Source organism: Phasianus colchicus, chromosome 32, assembly GCF_987193195.1.
Source record: "Phasianus colchicus chromosome 32, bPhaCol1.hap1.1, whole genome shotgun sequence".
NCBI lineage: Eukaryota > Metazoa > Chordata > Aves > Galliformes > Phasianidae > Phasianus > Phasianus colchicus.
The window spans coordinates 2642918-2670570 of NC_143467.1; the positions used below are offsets into that span (position 1 = coordinate 2642918).

Consider the following 27653-nt stretch of genomic DNA (forward strand, 5'->3'; position numbering starts at 1 on the left):
TCAGCATCCCATAAATTTGGGGTGAAACACTCTAAAAATCCTGAATATGGCACCCCATATCTTTAGTGTTTCACACCCCATATTTTTGGGTTTGAAAACACCAAATTTGGGGTTTAACATCCCATAATTTGGGAAGTTTCACCCCAAAACTTCGGTCTTTAGGTTCCTCCTTTGTAGGGTTCAGCACCCCAAAATTTGGGGTAAAGCACCCTAAAATCCTGAATATAACACCCCATATCTTTAGTGTTTTACACCCCATATTTTTGGGGTTGAAAACACCAAATTTGGGGTTTAACGTCCCAGAATTTGAGGGGTTTCACCCCAAAACTTTGGGTGTTTAGGATCCCCTTTCTGTAAGGCTCAGCACCCCAGAATTTTGGGGTAAAACACCCTAAAATCCTCTGCATGATGCTCCATACCTATAGGGTTTTATACCCTATATCTTTTGGGTTGAAAACACCAAATTTGGGGTTTAACATCCCAGAATTTGAGGGGTTTCACCCCAAAACTTCGCATCTTTAGGATCCCCTTTCTGTAAGGCTCAGCACCCCAAAATTTTGGGGTAAAACACAGAATCACAGAATCGTAGGGGTTGGAAGGGACCTCCAGAGATCATCGAGTCCAACCCCCTGCCAAAGCAGCATCCCTACACCAGGTCACACAGGTAGGCGTCCAGGAGGGTCTTGAATATCTCCAGAGAAGGAGACTCCACCACCTCCCTGGGCAGCCTGTTCCAGTGCTCCTCACCTCACCTAAAGAAGTTCTTGTGCACATTGGTGCGGAACTTCCTATGCTCCAGCTTCTGGCCATTTCCCCTTGTCCTGTCTCCGCACACTGCTGAAAACAGTCTGGCCTTGCCACTTTGCCCCCCCAAACCTTAGATATTGATAGACCTGGATCAGGTCCCCTCTCAGTCTTCTCTTCTCAAGGCTAAAACAGGTAGTAGAGGGGAACTGGCGGGTAGACTGTGCTCCTGCTGCAGTGCGAGGCAATTTGAAGGGAGAGCAAGGCAATCTAAGGGAGGAGGAGGAGTGGAAAAGGATCCCGGCTCGGCAAAGTGGGCGTCCTCCATCCCGACCATCCTCGGCTCCCCAGGTGCCTCTGCAAAATAGGTTTGAGGCCCTGGATCTCGAGGGAGAGGTGAGTGAGGGGGTGGAGGGAGGTCCACCTGTAAGGTTGCCTCGGGCGAAGCGCTCGACCCCACGCCTCAAGGCTGCCTCCACCCAGAAGGACAGAAGGGTGGTTGTCATAGGTGACTCCCTACTGAGAGGAATGGAAGGCCCTATATGTTGACCTGACCCTACCCATAGGGAGGTGTGCTGCCTCCTTGGGGCAAGGGTCAGGGACGTTGCTAGGAAACTTCCTGGTCTGATTGGCCCTTCTGATTATTACCTGTTATTGATAGTTCAGGCTGGCAGCGATGAAGTCGCTGAGAGAAGCCTGAGGTCTATCAAGGAAGACTTCAGGGGACTGGGGTGGGTAGTTTGAAGGAACGGGCATGCAGGTGGTTTTTTCTTCCCTACCTTCAGTGGCAGGGAAGGATACTGACAGCATCCAAAAAACCCACCTCATAAATAAATGGCTAAGAAGTTGGTGCAAGCACAGGAACTTCGGGTTTTTTTTGACCACGGGGCAATTTAGTCTGCGCCTGGCATGATGGCTGCAGATGGAAGTAGCCTGTCTCCAAGGGGCAAGAGGATCCTAGCCCAGGAACTGGCAGGGCTCATTGAAAGGTGTTTAAACCAGGTAGGAAGGGGGAAGGGGACAGAATGAGGGCCACTGGGGTCGAGCGGGTAGTTCGTGGCTCAAAACGGAGTTCGATGGGTGAAAAGGGTGGAGTTCAAAGGGATGGAGAGAGGCAGGGGGGTGCTGCTTCCCTAAAGTGTCTGTACACTAATGCACGCAGCATGGGAAATGAACAGGAAGAGTTGGAGATCTGTGTGCGGTCGCAAGGCCATGATCTCATTGCCATCACGGAGACGTGGTGGGGCAGCTCGCATGACTGGAATGTTGTCATGGAGGGCTGTGTGCTTTTTAGGAAAGATCGGCTGGCGAGGCGGGGTGGTGGAGTTGCTCTTTGTGTGAGAGAGCAGGTAGAATGTATTGAACTCCACCTGGGGGAGGGTGATGTAGCAGTGGAGAGCTTGTGGGTGAGAATCAAGGGGCAGGCTGGTATGGGTGACACCGTTGTGGGTGTGTACTACGGGCATCCTGATGAGGAGGAGGAGGTTGACGAGGCCTTCCACAAGCAACTGAAAGTAGCGTCGCAATCCCAGGTGCTGGTGTTTATGGGGGACTTCAATTATCCGGATATTTGCTGGAAAAGCAACGTGGCCAGGCACGCGCGGTCCAGACGGTTCCTGCAATGTGATGAGGAGGAGGAGGTTGACGAGGCCTTCCACAAGCAACTGAAAGTAGCGTTGCAATCCCAGGCGCTGGTGCTTATGGGGGACTTCAATTATCCAGATATTTGCTGGAAAAGCAACGTGGCCAGGCACGCGCGGTCCAGTTCCTGCAATGTGTCGAGAACAACTTTCTGATGCAGGTGGTGGAGGAACCGACGAGGGGAGGGGTGTTACTGGACCTTATTCTCACAAATAAGGGCGGGTTTGTTAAGGAAGTAAAAGTTGGGGGTAGCTTGGGTTGTAGTGACCACGAGATGGTGGAGTTCAAGATCTCGAGTGGAAGGAGCAAAGCAAAAAGTAGGATTGCTACCCTGGACTTTAGGAGAGCCAACTTTGATCTCTTCCGGGACCTACTTGGAGCCATCCCGTGGGTTTGGGTGTTAGAAGGTAAGGGGGCCTGTGAGAGCTGGTCGGCATTTAAACAGCTCTTCTTCCAAGCCCAGGATCGGTGCGTCCCTGTGAGCAAGAAATCAGGAAAGGGTGGCAGGAGACCTGTGTGGATGAGCAAGGAGCTCATGCGCAAAGTCAAAGGGAAAAAGAAGGTCCATGAAATGTGGAAAAAGGGTCTGACCGCCTGGGAAGAATATAGAAATGTTGTCAGGGCCTGCAGGGATGCGACGAGGAAGGCTAAAGCCCGCCTGGAATTGAATCTAGCAAAGGTGGTAAAGGATAATAAAAAAGGATTTTTTTTAAGTATGTTAACAGTAAAAGGAAGACTAGGGAGAATGTAGGTCCCCTACTGAGTGAGGGGGGTGTTCTGGTAACGGGGGATGCTGAGAAGGCGGAGATACTGAACGCCTTCTTTGCTTCTGTCTTCAGTGAAAAAGCTCCCCCTCGGGAATCCCAGGCCCTGGTGGTTAGTGAGAAGGTCTGGGGAATGGAAGGCTTCCCTTTAGTCAGGGAAGAGGCGGTCCGAGAGCGCCTGGGCAACACCAATGTTCATAAATCCATGGGACCCGATGGGGTGCATCCACGGGTGCTGAGGGAGCTGGCAGAGGTGATTGCTGAACCGCTCTCTGTCATCTTTGAGAGGTCTTGGAGAATGGGGGAGGTGCCTGAAGACTGGAGGATAGCCAACGTCACTCCGGTCTTCAAAAAGGGCAAGAAGGAAGATCCAGGTAATTACAGGCCAGTCAGCCTCACCTCTGTCCCTGGAAAGGTGATGGAGCAGCTTGTGCTGGATGCCATTCCAGACAACTGGAAGAAAAGGAGGTTATTAGGAGTAGTCAGCACGGGTTCACCAGGGGAAGGTCGTGCTTGACCAACCTGGTAGCCTTCCATGATGTTGTCACTGGCTGGGTGGATGGGGGAGAGCAGTGGATGTGGTCTACCTTGATTTCAGCAAGGCATTTGATACTGTCTCCCACGACATCCTTATAACAAAGCTGAGGAAGTGCGGGATAGATGAGTGGGCAGTGAGGTGGGTTGAGAACTGGCTGACTGGCAGAGCACAGAGGGTCGTCATTGGGGGTGCAGAGTCTGGTTGGAGACCTGTAACCAGCGGTGTTCCCCAGGTGCTGGGTCCAGTCTTGTTCAACATCTTCATCAATGACCTTGATGAGGGGGTAGTGGCCACCCTCAGCAAGTTTGCTGATGATACGGAGTTGGGAGGATTGGCTGACACGCCTGAAGGCTGTGCTGCCATTCAGCGAGAGCTGGACAGGCTGGAGAGCTGGGCAGTAAGAAACCAGATGAGGTTTAACATAAGCAAGTGTAGAGTCTTGCATCTGGGGAGGAATAATTGCATGCACCGGTACAGGTTGGGGGATGAGCTGATGGAGAGGAGCTCTGCAGAGAGGGACCTGGGTGTCCTGGTGGACGACAGGTCGGCCATGAGCCAGCAGTGTGCCCTTGTGGCCAAAAAGGCCAATGGCATCCTGGGGTGCATTAAAAAGAGCGTGGCCAGCAGGTCGACGGAGGTGATCCTCTACTCTACCCTGGTAAGGCATCATCTGGAGTACTGTGTCCAGTTCTGGGGCTCCTCAGTACAAAAAAGACAGGGATCTCTTGGAAAGAGTCCAGCGGAGAGCCACAAAGATGGTGAAGGGCCTGGAGCATCTCCCCTATGAGGAAAGGCTGAGTGATCTGGGTCTGTTTAGCCTTGAGAAGAGAAGACTGAGAGGGGACCTGATCCAGGTCTATCAATATCTAAGGTTTGGGGGGGCAAAGTGGCGAGGCCAGACTGTTTTCAGCAGTGTGCGGAGACAGGACAAGGGGAAATGGCCAGAAGCTGGAGCATAGGAAGTTCCGCACCAATGTGCACAAGAACTTCTTTAGGTGAGGTGAGGAGCACTGGAACAGGCTGCCCAGGGAGGTGGTGGAGTCTCCTTCTCTGCAGATATTCAAGACCCGCCTGGACGCCTACCTGTGTGACCTGGTGTAGGGATGCTGCTTTGGCAGGGGGTTGGACTCGATGATCTCTGGAGGTCCCTTCCAACCCCTACGATTCTGTGATTCTGTGTTTTACCCCAAAATTTTGGGGTGCTGAGCCTTACAGAAAGGGGATCCTAAACACCCAAAGTTTTGGGGTGAAACCCCTCAAATTCTGGGATGTTAAACCCCAAATTTGGTGTTTTCAACCCCAAAAATATGGGGTGTAAAACACTAAAGATATGGGGTGTTATATTCAGGATTTTAGGGCGCTTTACCCCAAATTTTGGGGTGCTGAACCCTACAAAGGAGGAACCTAAAGACCGAAGTTTTGGGGTGAAACTTCCCAAATTATGGGATGTTAAACCCCAAATTTGGTGTTTTCTACCCAAAAATATGGGGTGTAAAACAATAAAGATATGGGGTGCCATATTCTTATGATTTTAGGCTGTTTCACCCCAAATTTATGGGATGCTGAGCCCTACAGAAAGGAGATCCTAAACACCCGAAGTTTTGGGGTGAAACCCCTCAAATTCTGGGATGTTAAACCCCAAAATTGGTGTTTTCAACCCAAAAGATATGGGTTCGGAAACCCTAAAGATATGGGGTGCCATGCTGAGGATTTTAGGGTGTTTTATCCCAAAATTTATGGGATGCTTAGCCCTACAAAAGGGGATCCTAAAGACCCAAAGTTTTGGGGTGAAACCCCTCAAATTCTGGGATGTTAAACCCTAAATAGGGTGTTTTCAACCCAAAAGGTATGGAGTGTAAAGCACTAAAGATATGGGGTGCCATGCTGAGGTTTTTAGGGTGTTTTACCCCAAAATTTTGGGGTGCTGAGCCTTACAGAAAGGGGATCCTAAAGACCCAAAGTTTTGGGGTGAAACCCCTCAAATTATGGGATGTTAAACCCCAAAATTGGTGTTTTCAACCCAAAAGATATGGGATCGGAAAACCTAAAGATATGGGGTGCCATGCTGAGGATTTTAGGGTGTTTTATCCCAAATTCATGGGATGCTTAGCCCTACAAAAGGGGATCCTAAAGACCCAAAGTTTTGGGGTGAAACCCCTCAAATTCTGGGATGTTAAACCCCAAATTTGGTGTTTTCAACCCAAAAGATATAGGGTATAAAACCCTATAGGTATGGAGCATCATGCAGAGGATTTTAGGGTGTTTTATCCCAAATTTATGGGATGCTTAGCCCTACAAAAGGGGATCCTAAAGACCCAAAGTTTTGGGGTGAAACCCCTCAAATTCTGGGATGTTAAACCCCAAATTTGGTGTTTCCAACCCCAGAATATGGGGTGTAAAACACTAAAGATATGGGGTGCCAAATTGAGGATTTTAGGCTGTTTCACCCCAAAATTTTGGGGTGCTGAGCCTTACAGAAAGGGGATCCTAAAGACCCAAAGTTTTGGGGTGAAACCCCTCAAATTCTGGGATGTTAAACCCTAAATAGGGTGTTTTCAACCCAAAAGGTATGGAGTGTAAAGCACTAAAGATATGGGGTGCCATGCTGAGGTTTTTAGGGTGTTTTACCCCAAAATTTTGGGGTGCTGAGCCTTACAGAAAGGGGATCCTAAAGACCCAAAGTTTTGGGGTGAAACCCCTCAAATTATGGGATGTTAAACCCCAAAATTGGTGTTTTCAACCCAAAAGATATGGGATCGGAAACCCTAAAGATATGGGGAGCCATGCTGAGGATTTTAGGGTTTTTTACCCCAAAATTTTGGTGTGCTGAGCCTTACAGAAATGGGATCCTAAAGACCCGAAGTTTTGGGGTGAAATCCCTCAAATTATAGGATGTTAAACCCCAAATTTGGTGTTTTCAACCCAAAAGATATAGGGTATAAAACCCTATAGGTATGGAGCATCATGCAGAGGATTTTAGGGTGTTTTACCCCAAAATTCTGGGGTGCTGAGCCTTACAGAAAGGGGATCCTAAAGACCCAAAGCTTTGGGGTGAAACTTCCCGAATTATGGGATGTTAAACCCCAAAATTGGTGTTTTCAACCCAAAAGATATGGGATCGGAAAACCTAAAGACATGGGGTGCCATGCTGAGGATTTTAGGGTGTTTTACCCCAAAATTTTGGGGTGCTGAGCCTTACAGAAAAGGTATCCTAAGACCCAAAGTTTTGGGGTGAAACCCCTCAAATTATGGGATGTTAAACCCCAAATTTGGGATTCTGAACCCAGAAGTTACTCCCTATGCACAAAATCCCCTTTTTTTTGCCCCAAAATTTGCGTGATTTGGTTCAACCACAGGGGAGCACATTATGGGATGTTTCTTTTTTGTGGGAGGAGTGGGATGTCGGATTGATGGGAATAACGGGATGAATTTTGGGGTGAATTCGAGCCAAAATGGGACTTCAGGACACCCCTCATCGGTACCCACGGTTATTTTTCCTCTAAAAAGTGCATTTTTAACCAATTTTGACTATTTTTTTTGTTTTTGTAGGGCTGGAGATGGGGGCAATGTGGCGAATCCTATTGGGGTTGGCCCTGAGCTGTGGTGAGTGACCCCAAAATATTTGGTTTTATGGGGGGGGGGGGAATTAGGGGCAGATTTTGGGGTAAAATTTCCGTATTTCGGCAACAAAATGTCATTTTTGGTCATTTTTGTTCCGTTTTTGGTCATTTTTGTTCCGTTTTTGGTCATTTTTGTTCCCTCCAGAAGATTTAAAAAAAAAACCACCCCGTTCTTCCCTATGATATTTATTTTTTTTTTAGCAGAAAAAAAACCCAATTCGGTGTTTTTAAGCCAAAATCATCATCATCATCACGTGATTTTTATTATTATTATATTATTATCATATTATTATTATATTATATTATTATTATTATTATATTATATTATTATCATTATTATATTATATTATTATTATAGATTATTTATCTATTTTATTTTCTTTCATTTATTTCATTTCTTCCTCTCCCCCCTTTTTCTTTTTCTCCCCTCCCCCCGTTTCCCCTTTCCCCCCCCCTTTTCCCCCCCCTTTTTCACCCCCTTTTTTCACCCCCTTTCCCCCCCCCTTTTCCCCCCCCTTTTCCCCATCCTTCCATTTTTCTCCCCCCTACCCTCCATTCTTTTTCTCCCCTTTCTTCCCCCCATTTTTCTCCCCTCCTTTTTCCCCTCCTGTTCTTCCTCACTTTTTTCTCCCCCCATTTCCCCCCCCAACCCTCCTCCTTTTTGCTTCTCCCCCTTTTCTCCCCCATCCCCCATTTCCCCCTTTCCCTCCCTTCGCTTTTCCCCTCCTGTCCCACTCCCCAATTCCCCCCCACCATTCCTCCCCCCCCCACCTATCCTCCTTCCCCTTTTCTCCCCCCCTTTTTTATCCCTCCCCCTTTTTATCCCCCCCCATTTTCTCTCCCCCCCCATTTTCTCTCCCCCCTTCTCTCCCCCCCCTTCTCTCCCCCCCTTCTCTCCCCCCCTTCTCTCCCCCCCCCTTCTCTCCCCCCCTTCTCTCCCCCCTCTTCCTTCCTCCCCCCCCTTTCCTTCCTCCCCCCCCTTTCCTTCCTCCCCCCCCTTTCCTTCCTCCCCCCCTTTCCTTCCTCCCTCCCCCCCTTCCTTCCTTCCTCCCCCCCTTCCTTCCTCCCCCCCTTTCCTTCCTTCCTCCCCCCCTTCCTTCCTTCCTCCCCCCTTTCCCTCCTCCCCCCTTTCCTTCCTTCCTCCCCCCTTTCCTTCCTCCCCCCCTTTCCTTCCTTCCTCCCCCCCTTTCCTTCCTTCCTCCCCCCTTTCCTTCCTCCCCCCCTTTCCTTCCTTCCTCCCCCCCTTTCCTTCCTTCTTCCCCCCCCTTCCTCCCTCCCCCCTTTCCTTCCTTCCCCCCTCCTCTTTTTCATCCCCCCCCTTTTTCATCCCCTTTTTTCCCCCCTCCTTTCCTCTCCCCCCTTCCCCCCTCCTTTTTCCTCCCCCTCTTTTTCCTCACCCCCCCCCCACAATTTATTTCACCCCTCCCCCCTTCCCTCCCAGCCCTCACCTCCGCCATGTTCCGCGGCAAGGAATTCCTCGTCGCCGTCCTCCAGAACAGCGAGGAAGCCGTCCGCCCCGACCTCCTCCTCCACCTCACCTCCTACGCCGACACCACCCAAGTCACCATGACCGCCTCCGACGGGACCTTCCACGAAACCACCACCCTCAGAAACCACCAAACTTCCTCCATCCCCATCCCCGGCTCCTTGGAATTGGTCAACAAGAGGATCTCCCAAAAGAATCTTTTGGTCACGTCCACCAAAGATATTTCCGTCGTCGTCACCAGTTCCAAAAGCTACAGCGTCGGTGCCACCGCCGTGCTTCCCACCGCCATGCTGGGCAACGAATACTATGTCGTGACACCCGACGATACAGCCAAAACGGGCTTGACTGAATTCGCCGTCATAGCCGGGAGGGAACCATCGAGCGTTTCCATCAAAGTCAAAGGAAAGATTTATTTCCAAGGGAGGACCTACAGATCCGACTCGACCATTTCCATCCCTCTGAGTCCGTATCAAAGCTTGCAGCTCCAAAGCGAAGGTGACCTTTCGGGGACCAAAGTGACATCAGACAAACCCGTCGCCGTCCTCAGCGGTCACACTTGCACGAAGGTGCGCAGCGGTTGTGACTACGTGGTGGAGCAGCTCCTCCCTGTCAGCGCCTGGGGGAAAGCCTACGTCGTGCCCCCCAACCCCTTGCAAAAAGTCCACGATCTCCTCTACGTCGTGGCAGCCAAGGCTGCTTCCATCTCCTACCACGAGGGCAGCACGGCTTCCACAAAGCAAATGGAAGCCGGCGAAGTCGGAGTCTTCAAAATCAAGCCGAATTCTCCGTTCTATGTGAATTCTTCGGTAGCGATTCAGGTGGTTTTCTTCTTCACGGGCTCCAGTGGATATTTTGTTTGGCAAGATCCCTTCCTCCTTACCATCCCACCCGTCTCATCCTACTGCTCGTCGTATCGCTTCGCCGGGTTGAACGCCTACAACTACGTCCTCCTCACAGCCAAGAATTCCGACACCAACGCCGTCACTCAACAGAAAGTGACAAATGGGGAATGGAAGGAAATCCCCGGCACGGAATTCTCTTGGTCCATGCAAAGCCTGAAAAGTTCGAGTGGCAGCTGGAGCTCTGAGCACGAGCGCGTGACTTTTGGGCTGTTGGGATTTGGCTTTCGGAATTACGAGGGTTATGGTTTTGCTGGTCTGTGCGCCACGCGTAAGTAGGGTCGGAGTGGGGTGGGTTGGGGGGGGGTTTGGGGTGTTGGGTTGCGAAGCGGGATGGGGGGTTGGTGGGGTTTGGGGTTGGTGGGGGGCACAGGATGGGGTTGGTGGGGTTTTTGGGGGGTGTAGGGTCACAGGGTGGGGTTGGTGGGGTCATAGAATGGGGTTGGTGTGGGTTGGTGGGGTCGAAGGATGGGGTTGGTGGGGTTTTTGGGTTTTTGGGGGGTGTAGGGTCGCAGGATGGGGGTTGGTGGGGTCAAAGGATGGGGATGATGGGGTTTTGGGGTGTAGGATCACAGATATAATCTGGAGTACTGTGTCCAGTTCTGGGCTCCCCAGTACAAAAAAGACAGGGATCTCTTGGAAAGAGTCCAGCGGAGAGCCACAAAGATGGTGAAGGGCCTGGAGCATCTCCCCTATGAGGAAAGGCTAAGTGAGCTGGGTCTGTTTAGCCTTGAGAAGAGAAGACTGAGAGGGGACCTGATCCAGGTCTATCAATATCTAAGGTGTGGGGGGCAAAGTGGCGAGGCCAGACTCTTTTCAGCAGTGTGCGGAGACAGGACAAGGGGAAATGGCCAGAAGCTGGAGCATAGGAAGTTCCGCACCAATGTGCGCAAGAACTTCTTTAGGTGAGGTGACAGAGCACTGGAACAGGCTGCCCAGGGAGGTTGTGGAGTCTCCTTCTCTGGAGATATTCAAGACCCGCCTGGACGCCTACCTGTGCGACCTGGTGTAGGGATCCTGCTTTGGCAGGGGGGTTGGACTCGATGATCTCTGGAGGTCCCTTCCAACCCCTACGATTCTGTGATTCTGTGATTCTGTGATTCTGTGAATAGGGTTGATGTGGGTCAGTGAGACCAGAGAATGAGGTTGGTGGGGTGACAGAATGGGGTTGGCGTGGTTTTGGGGTGTAGGATCACAGAACGGGGTTGGTGGGACCAGAGAATGGGGTTGGTGTGTGTTGGTTCAGCCCAGAACTCTTCCCATTGCACTGGGATTCCTACAACTGAACCCAGCACCCCAGCAGTGCTGGGAAGTAAGGAAGGATCTATTTTTTTTTACCCAATTCTTCATCCAATTCAGCCAAGAATACCATCTGCATTCCCAACATCGAGGGCATATTGCAGCCTCGTGGTTTTGCTCCCCATCACCCTCTTTATTTTCTTTCTCACCAGCTTCCTCCACGCTTTCCTGCTCTGACATCTCCTGCAAGGAGCAGGAGAGGTGTGAGATGGTGGAAGGAGGACCCACGTGCATCCAAGAGACCTTTTCCACCTGTCTGATCATCGGTGGGCCCCACTACAAAACTTTCGATGGGAAAATCTTTGATTTCATGGGCACGTGCACCTACACCTTGAGCAAGACCTGCGACCCAGCTGCCAACCTGCCCTTCTTCAACGTCCAGGTCAAAAATGGCCAGAGGGGCAATGCCAAATCCCCTTACATCGACGCTGTGACCGTCCAAGCCTACGACATCACGGTTGTCGTGATCAGGTCTGAGAACGGATTCGTGAGGGTACGTGAGGAGGAAAATGCACAAGAGATGTGAAGTAATGTTGTGTAGGTGTCCGTGTGTGTGTGTCAGTGGTGCTGCTGTGTGGGCATTTCTTGTGTCTCGGTGAGGAGTCTCCCATCAGGGATGTCCTTCTTGCTCTTTCGGTGGCACCGATGCAGGCGGTTTGTCGGGTTTCTGGTGGAAGAGGAGGAGGGGAATGTAGGATAGGGGAAGCTGAGGGGGAAAGGGGTTTTCTGGGGTTTTGTTAGATGGGTTTTGTGGTTGTTGGGGAGTTGGGTGGGTGGTTGGCTGGATGTTTGGGTGGTTGATTTGGTAGTTGGTAGGGTGGTCGGTTGGGTGGTTGGGCGGTCGGATGATTTTTTTTTTGGATGATTGTCTGGATGATTGGGTGGTTCACTTGTTGGCTGGTGATTGGTTGGCTGGCTGGATGATTGATTTGATGGGTGTTGGGGTGGTTTTTTTGGGTGATGGGGTGGTTGGTTGGGTGGTTGGATGATTTTTTTTGGATGATTTTCTGGATGATAGGGTGGTTGATTTGTTGGCTGGGTGATTGGTTGGCTGGATGGATGGTTGGATGATTGATTTGATGGGTGTTGGGGTGGTTTTTTGGGTGGTTGGTTGGGTGGTTGGATGATTTTTTTGGGGGGTGATTGGCTGGATGATCGGGTGGTTGACTTGTTGGCTGGATGGTTGGATGATTGATTTGATGGGTGTTGGGGTGGTTTTTTTGGATGATGGGGTGGTTGGTTGGGTGGTTGGATGATTTTTTTTGGATGATTGTCTGGATGATAGGGTGGTTGATTTGTTGGCTGGGTGATTGGTTGGCTGGCTGGATGGTTGGATGATTGATTTGATGGGTGTTGGGGTGGTTTTTCGGGTGATTGGGTGGTTGGTTGGGTGGTTGGATGATTTTTTTTTTGGATGATTGGCTGGATGATCGGGTGGTTGATTTGTTGGCTGGATGATTGGATGATTGATTTGATGGGTGTTGGGGTGTTTTTTTGGGTGGTTGGTTGGGTGGTTGGTTGGGTGGTTGGATGATTTTTTTTGGATGATTTTCTGGATGATAGGGTGGTTGATTTGTTGGCTGGGTGATTGGTTGGCTGGCTGGATGGTTGGATGATTGATTTGATGGGTGTTGGGGTGGTTTTTTGGGTGATTGGGTGGTTGGTTGGGTGGTTGGATGATTTTTTTTGGATGATTGGCTGGATGATCAGGTGGTTGACTTGTTGGTTGGACAGTTTGTTGGTTTTCTTTTTTTTTTTTTTTTGGATGATTGGGTGATTGGTTTGGTAATTGGGTGGGTGGGTGGTTTGGTGGTTTGTTTTTTTCTTTTTTTAAGGTGGTTGTTTGGGTGGTTGTTTGGGTGTTTCTTTGGGTGAGTGTATGGGGTTTGGTTTTTTTTTGGATGATTTGGTGGGTAGGTGTGTGTTTTTTCGGGGGGGTGAGTGGTTGGTTGGGTGTTTCTTTGGTTGAGTGGTTGGGTGGTTGGTTGGTTGGCTGGGTGATTGGATGGTCGATTTGATGGTTGAGTGGGTGGGTGTTTTTTTGGGCAGTTGGTTGGGTGTTTCTTTGGATGATTGGGTGGTTGGTTGTTTCTTTGGATGATTGGGTGGTTGGGTGTTTCTTTGGATGATTAGCTGAATGATTGGATGGTCGATTTGATGGTTGGGTGTTTTTTTGGGCAGTTGGTCGGGTGTTTCATTGGGTGATTCAGTGGTTTGCTGATTGGTTGGGTGTTTCTTTGGGTGATCGGATGCTTGGATGGTGATTTGATGGTTGTGTGGGTTTTTTGGGTGGCCGGTTGGGTGTTTGGTTGGATGGTTGGGTGGTTGTTTGTGTGTTTCTTCGAGTGATCAGTTGTTCTTTTTCTTGGATGATTGGCTGCTTGGTTGGGTGGTTGATTTAATAGTTGGTTGAGTGGATTTTTTTGGGCTGATTTGGTGGCTAATTGGGTGGTTGATTGCTATTTTACTTTTATTTCCTTTCTGCCAAGTTTCTTGCAAGAAGAAACTCCAAAAAAAAAAAGCAACAAACCCAATCTTTGTGTTGCCTCGCATCCCCTTTTTCCCCTTATTTTTTTTTTTTTTTTCTTTCCCCCTCCAGGTGAACAACCACCTCACCCACCTCCCCATCTCCCTCGCCGGAGGGAAACTCCACCTCCAACAAAAGGGCAGCTTCGTCCAGATCAAAACCGACTTCATGCTGAAGGTTCTGTACAACTGGGACGGCCACTTGATGGTGAAGATCCCCAGTGCTCACTCGGGCAGGGTGTGCGGGATGTGCGGGAATAGCAACGGCGATCCCCACGACGATGCTCTGCTGCCTGATGGCACCTTGGCGCAGAACGCCGTGGTTCTGGGACAAGTCTGGAAGGTTCTCGATGATCACAGGATCTGCTTGGATAGCTGCAGCGGTGAATGCAAGCGTTGCTCTTGGAAAGAAACAGCAAAATATAACACGGAGGCGTTTTGCGGCTTGCTCACCCAATACCCGGGACCATTCCAAGGCTGTCATGATGCTGTCCATACAGATATCTACCTAAAAAGCTGCATTTCTGACCTCTGCAGCTACGAAGGGCTCCACACTGTTCTGTGCCAAGCGCTGAATACCTACGTGGAGAACTGCCAGGAGGAGGGAATCGTTGTGGAAGACTGGAGGACGTCGGCGCGTTGTTGTGAGTAGGAGAAAATCCCGTTGGTTTTGGGGCACCTCGAGTCCCGTAAAGTGTGATCGAGGTGGGAATGAGCAGAGAAGGGGTGTAAAAGGGGAATAAAGTGAATGGTGGTGTTTGTCCCCGGTGCTTTTTGGTCTTCCGAGTGAGGTAGGAATGGGATGTTTTGCATGAGGTTGCACTGAGTTGTGCCTTGAGCTGGGGGATCCAAGCAAGCAGAATTTAGGGATAGAAAAAGCAAATTGGAGAAGAAAGTCTAAAAGCATTGTGTAGACTGCAGGAAGTGCAGGAATCCTGAAAGTCTTTGATCTGGGAAATCAGGGAAGTCCGTAGACACTCATCCATGGATGTAACTGAAAATTCCATGCAACATGCTACCAAAAGTTGGCTGCTACCAGAAGTTGATATAACAAGAAAATCCTTGAAGAAAGTGCAGGACGTCCATGGATAATACCCACAATTAATGGGAAAAATACAGGATGTCCTTAGGAAATTCCAAATATCCATGGGAAAGATGTAGAATATCCATGGAAAATTCCAAAAATCCAACGCAAAAAGGGTTGAACGTCCATGGATTTCGTAAAATATCTGAGGAAAAATTGCAGAACATCCACGGAAAATTCCAAATGTCCCTGGTAAAAGTGCAGGATGTCCGTGGAAATATTCCCCAAATCCATGGGAAAGTTGCAGGGCGTCCACAGGATATTCTAAATATCCATGGGAAAAGTGCAGAATATCCATGGGAAATTCCAAGCATCCACTCAAAAAGTGCAAGATACCCATGGATGCCACCAAAAATTAACGTGGGAAGTGCAGATATCCATAAAGAATTTCAAGAAATCCATCAGCCAAGTGCAGGATGCCCACAAGTTCTCCCAAATCCCCACCAACACCACCAAAATCCCACACGGATGCTCTCATCACGCTTTTTTACCCCCCTTCCCCCCCAAAAAAAAGTGAACCAAGACCCCATTTCTACCCCTGATATCCTATTTAATTCCACAGTTCCTTCCTGCCCGGCCAACAGCAACCACACGTCGTGTGGGTCCGCCTGCCCCACAACCTGCAACGACGAAGCTGTCCCATCTGATTGCACCTCTTCGTCCTGCGTGGAGGGCTGCAGGTGCACGGAGGGCTTCGTGTTGGATGCTGGGAAGTGCATCCCCAAATCTGAGTGCGGATGCGTTTTTGGAGATCGCCTCTACGGCCTCGGGGAGGAATTTTGGGGCGACGATGGTTGCACCGAACGTTGCATCTGCAAAGAGAGGAGGAAGGCGGTGTGTTATCGAGCCAGCTGCAGAGCCAAGGAGGAGTGTGGGGTGAAGGATGGCATCAGGGGGTGCTACCCGACGAGTTATGGGGTCTGCACGGCGGTGGGCAGCACGCACTACAAGAGCTTCGACGGTGAATGGTTCACCTTCCAGGGCACGTGCCTTTATCAGTTGGTTGGGTTGTGCAAGAAGAGCGGAGGGCTGGTGGACTTCCAGGTGTTGGTGCAGAATGGCCTCAAGGATGGCGGATCTCCATCCTTCATCACGCTCGTCAGGGTCAAAGTCTACGGGAAGAGCATCACCATCAGCCAGAAGGACCCCAATAAAATCACTGTGAGTTCACCCCAATTTCTCCTTCCCCACCCCTCCAGTTTCTGTGTTCTCCGCTTCCATCTCCTCAACCCAACCTCATGAGTTCACCCCAATTTCTCCTTCCCCACCCTTCAAATTTCCATGTTCTCCACTTCCATCCCCTCAACCCAACCTCCTGAGTTCACCCCAATTTCTCCTTCCCCACCCCCCCAATTTTTGTGTTCTCTGCTTCCATCTCCTCCACCCAACCTCGTGAGTTCACCCCAATTTCTCCTTCCCCACCCCTCCAATTTCTGTGTTCTCCGCTTCCATCCCCTCAACCCAACCTCCTGAGTTCACCCCAATTTCTCCTTCCCCACCCCTCCAATGTCCGTGTTCTCCATTTCCATCTCCTCAACACAACCTCATGAGTTCACCCCAATTTTTCCTTCCCCACCCTTCAAATTTCCATGTTCTCCACTTCCATCCCCTCAACCCAACCTCCTGAGTTCACCCCATCTTCTCCTTCCCCACCCCTCCAGTTTCTGTGTTTTCCGCTTCCATCTCCTCAACCCAACCTCCTGAGTTCACCCCAATTTCTCCTTCCCCACCCTTCAAATTTCCATGTTCTCCGCTTCCATCCCCTCAACACAACCTCATGAGTTCACCCCAACTTCTCCTTCCCCACCCCTCCAATTTCTGTGTTTTCCGCTTCCATCTCCTCAACACAACCTCATGAGTTCACCCCAATTTCTCCTTCCCCACCCTTCAAATTTCTGTGTTCTCCATTTCCATCTCCTCAACCCAACCTCCTGAGTTCACCCCAATTTCTCCTTCCCCACCCTTCAAATTTCTGTGTTCTCCATTTCCATCTCCTCAACCCAACCTCCTGAGTTCACCCCAGTTTCTCCTTCCCCACCCCTCCAATTTCTGTGTTCTCCGCTTCTATCTCTTCGACCCAACCTCATGAGTTCACCCCAATTTCTCCTTCCCCACCCTTCAAATTTCTGTGTTCTCCATTTCCATCTCTTCGACCCAACCTCATGAGTTCACCCCAATTTCTCCTTCCCCACCCTTCAAATTTCCATGTTCTCCGCTTCCATCTCCTCAACCCAACCTCGTGAGTTCACCCCAATTTCTCCTTCCCCACCCCTCCAATTTCCATGTTCTCAGCTTCCATCTCCTCAACCCAACCTCATATTTATTTTTCCTCTTTTATTTTTCACCCTCTATTTGGAAATGGCTGAATATCACCCCAAAAAATCATGACTTTTTTTTTAAAAAACATCAAAATTTGGATGGTTAAGTCCAATTTTGGGCGTTTAATTCCAAATTTGGATACCACCCATCATCTCAAAGCTGGTGGACGTCTCCTTGAGGCAGATGATCCAATCTGGAGAGCATCACCTAAATCACTTGGATGCTTTCGGTCGAGATTTGACCACTTTAGATCCAAATTTCACATTTCACCCAAACGACAAACGATCCATTTTCCTATTTTGATCCCAAACTTTTTTTTTTTTCTTTTTTTTTCTTTTTTTTTTTGAAACTTTTGCACTCAGGTCAACGACCGATCTGTCAACCTCCCCTACTCCCACAACAGGAAAATCCTGATCTACAAAGGTGGAAGGGACGTAGTGATAGAGACCGATTTCGGCCTCACCATCACCTACGATTGGCACGGCGACGTCGGCGTGTCGGTGCCCTCCACTTATGAGGACACCCTTTGTGGGCTCTGTGGGAACTTCAACGGGGACAAGAGGGATGAGATGATGCTGAAGAACGGCCGTCTGACGTCCAACCTCAACACCTTTGGGCAGAGCTGGAAGGTGGCCGACACCCCAGGTTGCACAGAACTATCCAGGAAGGAATGTCTCAACTCAATGACTACCTTTGGGCAGGAAAATCGTTGTGAGATCATTTCGAGGATAGATGGACCCTTCAGAGGGTGTCACGCTACGGTGGATCCTTCCAAATATGTCCAAAATTGCAAGAATGATTTGTGTCTGTATCCAGAGAGGGAGGAGGTGTTGTGCCAACACATTGCGCACTACGTTGACCTCTGCCAAGAAGCTGGAGTGACCATCGAGGAGTGGAGGACAAATGATTTCTGCAGTAAGTCAGATCAATTTTGGGATTTTCTTTCACTTACTGAAGGTTGTGAGCCCCCAAGGAGCCCCGATCTTGAGATAAACCCATCTTGGGATGAACCAGGGGTGGGAGCGGGCTCACCCAATGCTTTATCCCACCACAAAATCCCGTTGTTCCCATTTACGGCCAACACACATCGGGTTTAGTCCTGCTAAACACAAAATAATTTGCATCGGGTCAGTTGAGAACAGAAGATAATTGCCTGCTTAGGGGTCAAATCGCATCAAGTGGACCCGAAATGTCTGGATCAGGGGAAACTGGAAGCTGATTGGGAATACAGCGTTGGAGTGGTAGTGGTGATTTGAGGGAACGTTCTCATTTGGCCCTGAGGGTAATGGGGGGGAAAGAGGTGATTTTGGGGTGGTAGGGGGAAAATCTGCATTTAGCAGAGGAAAAAAAGTCCTACATTTTTTTTGGGGGGGGAGGAGGGGTGGAGAATCTACATTTGGGGAGAGAAAAAGCTATGTTGGGGGAAAAAATACCAACTACGTTTAGAGAGAAAGAAAACTGTATTTGGGGGTGGGGGGCAAAAGAAAGAAATCTACGTTTTGGGGGGGAATTATCTAAATTTAGTAAAAATGCTGACATTTCTGGGGAATAAGTCTGGATTTGGGGAGAGAGACACTGGAGGGAGAAAGACTCTGGATTGGAGGGAGAAATATCCACGCCGAGGGGGAAATAATCTACATTTTTGGAAAGATAGCCTCAATTTTTTGGGGGGAAACGTCGCCGTTTTGGGGAAAAATTATCTCATATGTCTGGAAAACCTACATTTGGAGAGAGGGAACTATCTCCAATTGGGAAGGGGAGGGGAAAAAATAAATAAATCAATGTGAACTGAGTGCTCATTTGGGGCACAGCTGTTCCCAGTGCCGACTCCTATCGTTGCTAACGACCTCATCACCCCACGCAGGGATTTTCTGCCCGGCCCACAGCCACTATGAGCTGTGCTCTCTGGATTGCAGCCGAACCTGCAGCAGCATCTTTGCCCCACTGCGTTGCACTGAGAGGTGCAGGGAGGGCTGCGTGTGCGACGAGGGCTTCGTGTTCAGCGGTGACGAATGCGTCCCCATGGCCCGCTGTGGTTGCCTCCATCACGGTTTCTACTACAAGGTGGAAGAAACCTTCCGCCCCAACGAGCTGGAGGAGTGCGAGTGCCAAGCTGGAGGCGTGGTGGTCTGCAAAGAAATCCCTGACGTAGAAAAGACGTGCCAAGATGGGCAGTGCTCAACGACCAGCTGCGTGGTCACCGGTGACCGCAGCTATTTATCCTTTGATGGCACAGCTTTTGACATCCCAGGTGCTTGTTCCTACATCCTGGCCGAAAGCTGCACTGACAACGACAACGCCGAACATTTTGTAGTGAAAATTAAGAAAGATTCCAGGCAGAAAAGGAAGGTTTCTGGCATTGAAGAGGTGACTGTCGAAGTCTACGGGCTCACCTTGACGCTGGAGCGAGGGAAAGCGGGGACGGTCATGGTAAGGTGGCACCTGGTGGTGGCAAAATTGGTGACACAACCTCAGCTTTGTCATCAGGGAAGAGGGAGCACGTCCCCATACGGCTGTGCTTCGTGTTCAACCTTTTTCTGGTTGATGTCAAAGTCTATGGGGTCATAGATTTTGGGATCATCTTGACTTTGGCACGAAGGAGAATGGTCCCCTCTAGAGCCAGATGGGGGGATTCACCTCTTTTTGGGTGCAAACGTGATCTAAAAACTGTGGTTCTAATTGATGGAGCAAAGACCTCACTCCTATTTCCAAGACAAAGCCGTGTTCGTTCCCATTTCCTCTCCAGTTGCAGACTGGGAGCCATCCATCCAACAAAAAAATTTGGTTGGAAGGTGTCTCTCCCAACATTTTTTGCATATATCTCCGAGGCAAATCCTTTTTTATCCCTATTTCCCCTTCTACCTGCAAAGTGGGAGCCTTCAGTTGGCCAAAAATGTGGTTGGGAGGTGTTTCCTTCAACATTTTTTGCATTCCCCTGCAAGAGAAAGCCACGTTCTCCCCCATTTCCTCCTCCAGTTGCAAACTGGGAGCCATTTATTCATCAGAGTCTTGGTTGGGAAGTGTCTCTCCCAACATCTTTAGCTCATAACTCCAAGAAAGTGCCATGTTAACCCGAATTTCCCCCTCCACTTGCAAAGTGGGAGCCCTCAATTCACCAAAACTGTGGTTGGAAGGTGTCTCCTTCAACATTTTTTGCGTATATCTCCAAGAGAGCCACGTTCTCACCCATTTCCTCCTCCACCTGCAAACTGGGAGCCCATTCATCCATCAAAATCTTGGTTGGGAAGCGTCTCTCCCAACATCTTTAGCTCATAACTCCAAGAAAGTGCCATGTTAACCCGAATTTCCTCTCCCACTTCATCAAAACTGTGGTTGGAAGGTGTCTCCTCCAACATTTTCCTCTCCCACCTCCATTCCCTAAGGCTGACCGTAGATTTCTCTCCCTCTATCCCAGGTGAACTCCATCTCCCACCGCCTCCCAGCCATCCTGAACCAGGGGAAGGTCCAGGTGCACCCACACGGGGTGGGCATTCACCTTCAGACCGACTTTGGCCTCATTGTACGCTATGACCTCTACCACTACATCACGGTCACAGCCCCACAGGGCTATGAGGGCCACCTGTGTGGGCTCTGTGGCAACAACAACGACAAAAGCGAGGATGATTTCCTCTTCCCCGATGGCCACCCGGCTCCCAATGCCACCTCTTTTGGTTCTGCGTGGAAAATACCCAACGTGGCATGCCAGGAGAAATGTTCCGAAGACGACTGCCCCGTTTGCACGGAAGAAAAGAAGAAGATCTTCCAAAAACCCAACTACTGTGGCATCCTCACGGATCCCAACGGCCCCTTCTCCTCCTGCTTCAGCATCCTCAACCCAGCCTTGTATTTGGATGCCTGCACCCGAGACCTCTGCCTTACCAAAGGGAAAACCAACGTCCTGTGTCGGAGCATCCAGAGCTACGCGTCCTCTTGCCAAGCTGCCGGTGTCAACATTGAGGCTTGGAGGAAACCATCCTTCTGCCGTAAGCTGGGGGTGAAAGAAGTGGGGATGTGTCTTCCCTGGGGACATCCCCTGGGGGTGAAGTGGGAAATACGAGCGGTTGAGGCATCCTCCGTGTGTGGGGTGAAGCAAATGGGAAAGGGCAACGCAAACATGAATGGGATCATCCTTTTTTGGGGACAAATGGGAACAGCCAACCCAACGGGGTGGATTTTCCTTCCATTTGAGGGCAATGCAAACACAAATGGGGTCAACTTTCATTTCTTTCTGGGGACAAATGGGAACAGCCAACCCAATAGGGTGGATTTTCCTTCCATTTGAGGGCAGTGCAAACACCAATGGGGTCAACTTTCCCTCCTTTTTGGGGACAAATGGGAACAGCCAACCCAAAAGAGTGGATTTTCCTTCCATTTCCTTCCATTTGAGGACAAATGGGAAAGAGAAATGCAAACATGAATGGGGTCAACTTTCACTCCTTTTTGGGGACAAATGGGAACAGCCAACCCAACGGGGTGGATTTTCCTTCCGTATGGGGACAAATGGGAAAGGGCAATGCAAACACCAATGGGGTCAACTTTCATTCCTTTCTGGGGACAAATGGGAACAGCCAACCAAGAGGGTGGATTTTCCCTTCGTATGGGGACAAATGGGAAAGGGAAATGCAAACATGAATGGGGTCAACTTTGCCTCCTTTTTCGGGACAAATGGGAACAGCCAACCCAACAGGGTGGATTTTCCTTCCATTTGAGGGCAATGCAAACACCAATGGGATCAACTTTCCCACCTTTTTAGGAACAAACGGGAACAGCCAACCCAACAGGGTGGATTTTCCTTCCATATGAGCGCAATGCAAACATGAATGGGGTCAACTTTCACTCCTTTTCGGGGACAAATGGGAACAGCCAACCCAACGGGGTGGATTTTCCTTCCATTTGAGGGCAATGCAAACATGAATGGGGTCAACTTTCATTCTTTTTTGGAACAAATGGGAACAGCCAACCCAAAAGAGTGGATTTTCCTTCCATTTCCTTCCATTTGAGGACAAATGGGAAAGAGAAATGCAAACACGAATGGGGTCAACTTTCCCTCCTTTTTGGGAACAAATAGGAACAGCCAACCCAACGGGGTGGATTTTCCTTCCATTTGAGGGCAATGCAAACACCAGTGGGGTCAACTTTCCCTCCTTTTTGGGGACAAATGGGAACAGCCAACCCAAGAGGGTGCATTTTCTTTCCGTATGGGGACAAATGGGAACGGGGAGATGCAAACACCAATGGAGCAGTTTTTTGTTCTTCTTGGGGACGAATGGGAGAAGCCAACCCAAGTGCCAAAGAGAGTGGATTTTCATCATCCTCGAGTTGAAAATCTGGTCTGCCCATCGTTGAGTCCTGAGACATTCATTTTTTTTCCTTCCAGCCTCACACTGCCCAGCAAACAGCACCTACTCCTTGTGTTCCAACCTCTGCACCAACACCTGTGCGGGGCTTTTGGGTGCCTCTAACTGCCCCCAGACCTGCGCTGAAGGCTGCAGCTGCAATGAAGGCTTTGTCTTTGATGGGGAGGGCTGCATCCCCAAGGAGAAATGCGGGTGCTTTGAGGATGGGATTTATTACAAGGTACCCACGTCTCGATTTTGGGGAAGGTTTTTGGGTTTTGCTGGTTGCTTTCTGCCCTCATTCAGAGCTGCACCATGAAAACAAGGACTTCTCTCCCCTTCCCCCTTTGCTTCCCCGTCTCCCCTTCCCCCCTTTGCTTTCCTCTCCCCTTCCCCCTTTGCTTCCCCCTCTCCCTTCCCCCCTTTGCTTCCCCCTCTCACTTCCCCCCTTTGCTTCCCCTCTCCCTTCCCCCCTTTGCTTCCCCCTCTCCATTCCCCCCTTTGCTTCCCCCTCTCCCCTTCCCCCTTTGCTTCCCCCTCTCCCCTTCCCCCCTTTGCTTCCCCCTCTCCCTTCCCCCCTTTGCTTTCCTCTCCCCTTCCCCCTTTGATTCCCCCTCTCCCTTCCCCCTTTGCTTCCCCCTCTCCCCTTCCCCCTTTGCTTCCCCCTCTCCCTTCCCCCTTTGCTTTCCTCTCCCCTTCCCCCTTTGCTTCCCCCTCTCCCTTCCCCCCTTTGCTTCCCCCTCTCCCCTTCCCCCCTTTGCTTCCCCTTCTCCCTTCCCCCCTTTGCTTCCCCTTCTCCCTTCCCCCTTTGCTTCCCCTCTCCCCTTCCCCCTTTGCTTCCCCCTCTCCCCTTCCCCCTTTGCTTTTCCCTCTCCCCTTCCCCCTTTGCTTCCCCCTCTCCCTTCCCCCCTTTGCTTTCCTCTCCCCTTCCCCCTTTGCTTCCCCCTCTCCCCTTCCCCCTTTGCTTCCCCTCTCCCTTCCCCCTTTGCTTCCCCCTCTCCCCTTCCCCCCTTTCCTTTTCCTTCCACAGAGGAAAACTTGCTTATTTAATAAGAGCTGAATTAAGGATAACGGCCCCTGCATTCCCCTTCCGTATTTTTTGTGAATCTGTGCACACCTTTGCACTCTTTATCACCACACTTCACACTCTCTTGTCCTGCAGCCCCACGAGTTGGTCCTGAAGGAGAACTGCCAGCAGCGTTGCACCTGCATCCCTGGCAAAGGTTTGGAATGCACCAGCCACCAATGCACCGACGATGAAACCTGTGAAATCCAGGATGGGATCCTGCGTTGCATCAACCAAAGTAAGGCGTAGGGGGAGGAAAATAGTAGGGAAAAAAAGGGGGGGGGGGGGTGGGAAAAAGGGTAGTTTTAAGGGAGAGCGAATTGGGTGCTTGGTGTAGAGGTGAGAACCCAATAGCAAAGGGAGGTGGAGGCTGAAGATCTCAGCACAGAAATGTGGAGGGAGGATTTTGTAGCAAGCTGTGTCTGATTTTAACCTCAATTGCACCTCCTTGAAGAACGAGAGGGATCCTGGGGGGGGGGGAGGGGGAGGAGGATGTGCCTCATTTGGAAGTTTCTCCCCATGAAATTGGGGGAAAGATGGCTGGAAAATGGGAAGGTTGGGCTCAGTGATGGATGATTGCGCTCCTCAACAGCACATCTTCCCCCCCTCCCCCCCTCATCCTCCCATCCTTTTCCCCTCCCCATCCTTCCCCCATTCCCCATCCTTTTCCTCGCCCCCTTCTCTCCCCATCCTTTCCCCCTCCCCATCCTTTCCCCCCCATTCTTTCCCGCCCATAATTCTCCCCCCCACACTTCTCCCCCCCATCCTTCCCCCCCATTCTTTTCCCATCCTCTCCCCCCCTCCTTTACCCCTCCCCATCCTTCCCCAATCCCCATCCTTTTCCTCCCCCCGTCTGTCTCCCCCCCATCTTTCTCCCCCCCATCCTTTCTCCCCCCCATCCTTTCCCTCCCCCATCCTTTCCCTCCCCCATCCTTTCCCTCCCCCATCCTTTCCCTTCCCCATCCTTTCCCTTCCCCATTCTTCTCCCCCCCCCATACTCCCCTCCCCATCCTTTTCCCATCCTCTCCCCCCCTCTTTTACCCCTCCCCATCCTTCCCCACTCCCCATCCTTTTCCTGCCCCCCATCCTTTTCCTCCCCCCCATCCTTCTCCCCCCCATCCTTCCTCCCCATCCTTTCCTCCCCATCCTTTCCTCATCTCCCCTTTCCCCCTCCTCATCCTTCTCCCCTCTCCCCATCTCCCCATCCTTCTCCCCCATCCTTCTCCCCCATATGCTTCCCCCATATCCTTCCCCCCCATATTCTTCCCCCCCCATCCTTTCCCCCTATCCTTTCCTCCCCATCATTTCCCCCTCCCCTTTCCCCCTCCTCATCCTTCTCCCATCTTCCCATCCTTTCCCCTCCCCCCAAATCCTTCTCCCCCCATCCTTTTTCCCCCTCCCCATCCTTTTTCCCCCTCCCCATCCTTTTCCCCCTCCCCATCCTTTTTCCCCCTCCCCATCCCCTGTGGGTGTTTCTTCCCCCTTGCAGACCCCTGCAAAGCCCTCGGCTGCCGACCGAGGGAGATGTGCAAGACAGAGGATGGCCAAGCCAAGTGTGTCCCCTCCTTGGTGGCCTCATGCTGGGCTTGGGGGGACCCCCACTACCGCACCTTCGACAGGCTGGATTTCGACTTCGAAGGCACCTGCACCTACACCATGGCTGAATTCTGTGGGAACGACCCCAAATTGGTGCCCTTCAAGGTGCAGGGCAAGAATCGGATCAGGGGTGAGGTGAAATCCATCTCCTACATCAGCTTGGCCAACATTGAGGTCTACGGGCATCGCATCTCCATCCATTGGAGGGAAGTGGGCAAAGTCAGGGTGAGTGGGGCCGAAGTGGGCAGGGTTTGGTCGAAAATGGGCAAGGTTTGGGCCAAAGTGGGCAGTTTGATTCAAAACGGGCAGGGTTTGGGTAAAATGAGCAGAGTTTGGCTTAAAATGGGCAGGATTTGGGCTAAAATTGGCAGAGATTGGACTAAACTGGTGAAGATTTGGGCCAAAATGGGCAGGGTTTGGGTCTGAAGTGGCCAAGGTTTGGGCCAAAATGGGCAGATTCTGAGTCGAAAATGGGCAAGGTTGGGTCCAAAATAGTCAGGATTTTGGTCTTAAGTGGTCAAGGATTGGGTCAACATAGACAATATTTGGTCCAAAATAAACAAGATTTGGGTCCAAAATAGTCCGGATTTTGGTCTTAAGTGGTCAAGGATTGGGTCAACATAGACAATATTTGGTCCAAAATAGACAAGGTTTGGGTCCAAAATAGTCCGGATTTTGGTCTTCAGTGGTCAAGGATTGGGTCAACATAGACAACATTTGGTCCAAAATAAACAAGGTTTGGGTCCAAAATAGTCCGGATTTTGGTCTTAAGTGGTCAAGGATTGGGTCAACATAGACAATATTTGGTCCAAATTAGACAAGGTTTGGGTCCAAAATAGTCCGGATTTTGGTCTCAAGTGGTCAAGGATTGGGTCAACATAGACAATATTTCGTCCAAAATAAACAAGATTTGGGTCCAAAATAGTCAGGATTTTGGTCTTCAGTGGTCAAGGATTGGGTCAACATAGACAATATTTGGTACAAAATAGACAAGGTTTGGGTCCAAAATAGTCCGGATTTTGGTCTTAAGTGATGAAGGATTGGGTCAACATAGACAGTATTTCGTCCAAAATAAACAAGGTTTGGGTCAAAATAGTCAGGATTTTGGTCTTAAGTGGTCAAGGATTGGGTCAACATAGACAATATTTGGTCCAAAATAAACAAGATTTGGGTCCAAAATAGTCAGGATTTTGGTCTCAAGTGGTCAAGGATTGGGTCAACATAGACAATATTTCGTCCAAAATAAACAAGATTTGGGTCCAAAATAGTCCGGATTTTGGTCTTCAGTGGTCAAGGATTGGGTCAACATAGACAATATTTGGTCCAAAATAAACAGGGTTTGGGTCCAAAATAGTCCGGATTTTGGTCTCAAGTGGTCAAGGATTGGGTCAACATAGACAATATTTGGTCCAAAATAAACAAGATTTGGGTCCAAAATAGTCCGGATTTTGGTCTTCAGTGGTGAAGGATTGGGTCAACATAGACAATATTTGGTCCCAAATAAACAAGGTTTGGGTCCAAAATAGTCCGGATTTTGGTCTTCAGTGGTGAAGGATTGGGTCAACATAGACAATATTTGGTCCAAAATAGACAAGGTTTGGGTCCAAAATAGTCCGGATTTTGGTCTCAAGTGGTGAAGGATTGGGTCAACATAGACAATATTTGGTCCAAAATAAACAAGGTTTGGGTCCAAAATAGTCCGGATTTTGGTCTTAAGTGGTCAAGGATTGGGTCAACATAGACAATATTTGGTCCAAAATAAACAAGGTTTGGGTCCAAAATAGTCCGGATTTTGGTCTCAAGTGGTCAAGGATTGGGTCAACATAGACAATATTTCGTCCAAAATAAACAAGGTTTGGGTCCAAGATGGCCAGGATTTGAGCCTAACGTGGTCAAGTTCTGGGCCAAAACAATCAGATTTCCGCCAAAACCAAGCAGACTTTGTATCAAAATAGACAAGATTCGGGCCAAAACGGGGCCAAATTTCTGCACAGAGCTGCAGAAACCAATGCACGGCGCGAGAGCAAAACAATTGCATGCCAACTGCTGAGCAGCTGCATGCAAAGCAGCCGCAACTGACGCTCACTTGCTGCTCCCACCCAGGTGGACGGCGTGCTCACCCTTCTCCCAGTCACCCTGCAGGACGACAGGGTGCTGATCTTCCAGAGTGGGATGACAGCAGTGCTTCAGACAGATTTTGGCCTCCGGGTGACGTACGATTGGAACTGGCACCTGATAGTTGACCTCCCCAGCAGCTACTCTGAGCAAACCTGTGGCCTCTGTGGCAATTTCAACCTGGAGCCGGGGGATGACATCCCCATGCAAGCTGGTAACCTCACCTCTTCCATCATCTCGTGGGCCTCCACCTGGAAAGTCCCCGATGAGGATCCGTTCTGTTGGGATTTTTGCAACGGGGAATGCCCCGTGTGCGAGGAGGAGAAGCAAGAGCTGTACTCAGGCAACCAGCACTGTGGGTTGATCAAAAAGAGCTTCCAGGGACCCTTCAAAGCTTGCCACGACGTCGTCAACCCTCGAGATTTCTTCCGGAATTGCCTTTATGATGTTTGCATGAGCGACGGAGCGAAGAAAATCCTCTGCAAGACGTTGGAGACGTATGCGTCCACCTGCAGGAAGCACGGGGCTGTGGTGCACGACTGGAGGACGCCGTCGGGGTGCTGTGAGCGATGGGGTTTTGCTGCTTCTGCTGTGGGGTTTTGCTGCTTTTGCTGTGGGGT

At 50.2% G+C, this 27653-nt stretch overlaps 1 protein-coding gene across 2 annotated transcripts in view; it reads left to right on the forward strand.

The window, feature by feature from the left end:
- FCGBP (Fc gamma binding protein) overlaps positions 1 to 27653 on the forward strand; it is a 56894-nt gene that overhangs the window by 5190 nt on the left and 24051 nt on the right. For both annotated transcript variants that reach the window (XM_090128181.1, XM_090128182.1), the window contains exons 2-13: positions 7237 to 7290; positions 8749 to 9963; positions 11144 to 11484; positions 13591 to 14161; positions 15164 to 15762; positions 17283 to 17835; positions 18785 to 19350; positions 20336 to 20903; positions 22298 to 22497; positions 23419 to 23560; positions 24812 to 25143; positions 27022 to 27595. In XM_090128181.1, the coding sequence (XP_089984307.1) occupies positions 7245 to 7290; positions 8749 to 9963; positions 11144 to 11484; positions 13591 to 14161; positions 15164 to 15762; positions 17283 to 17835; positions 18785 to 19350; positions 20336 to 20903; positions 22298 to 22497; positions 23419 to 23560; positions 24812 to 25143; positions 27022 to 27595 (5707 nt within the window). In that variant the 5' untranslated portion in view covers positions 7237 to 7244. The remainder of the gene's footprint in view (positions 1 to 7236; positions 7291 to 8748; positions 9964 to 11143; positions 11485 to 13590; positions 14162 to 15163; positions 15763 to 17282; positions 17836 to 18784; positions 19351 to 20335; positions 20904 to 22297; positions 22498 to 23418; positions 23561 to 24811; positions 25144 to 27021; positions 27596 to 27653) is intronic.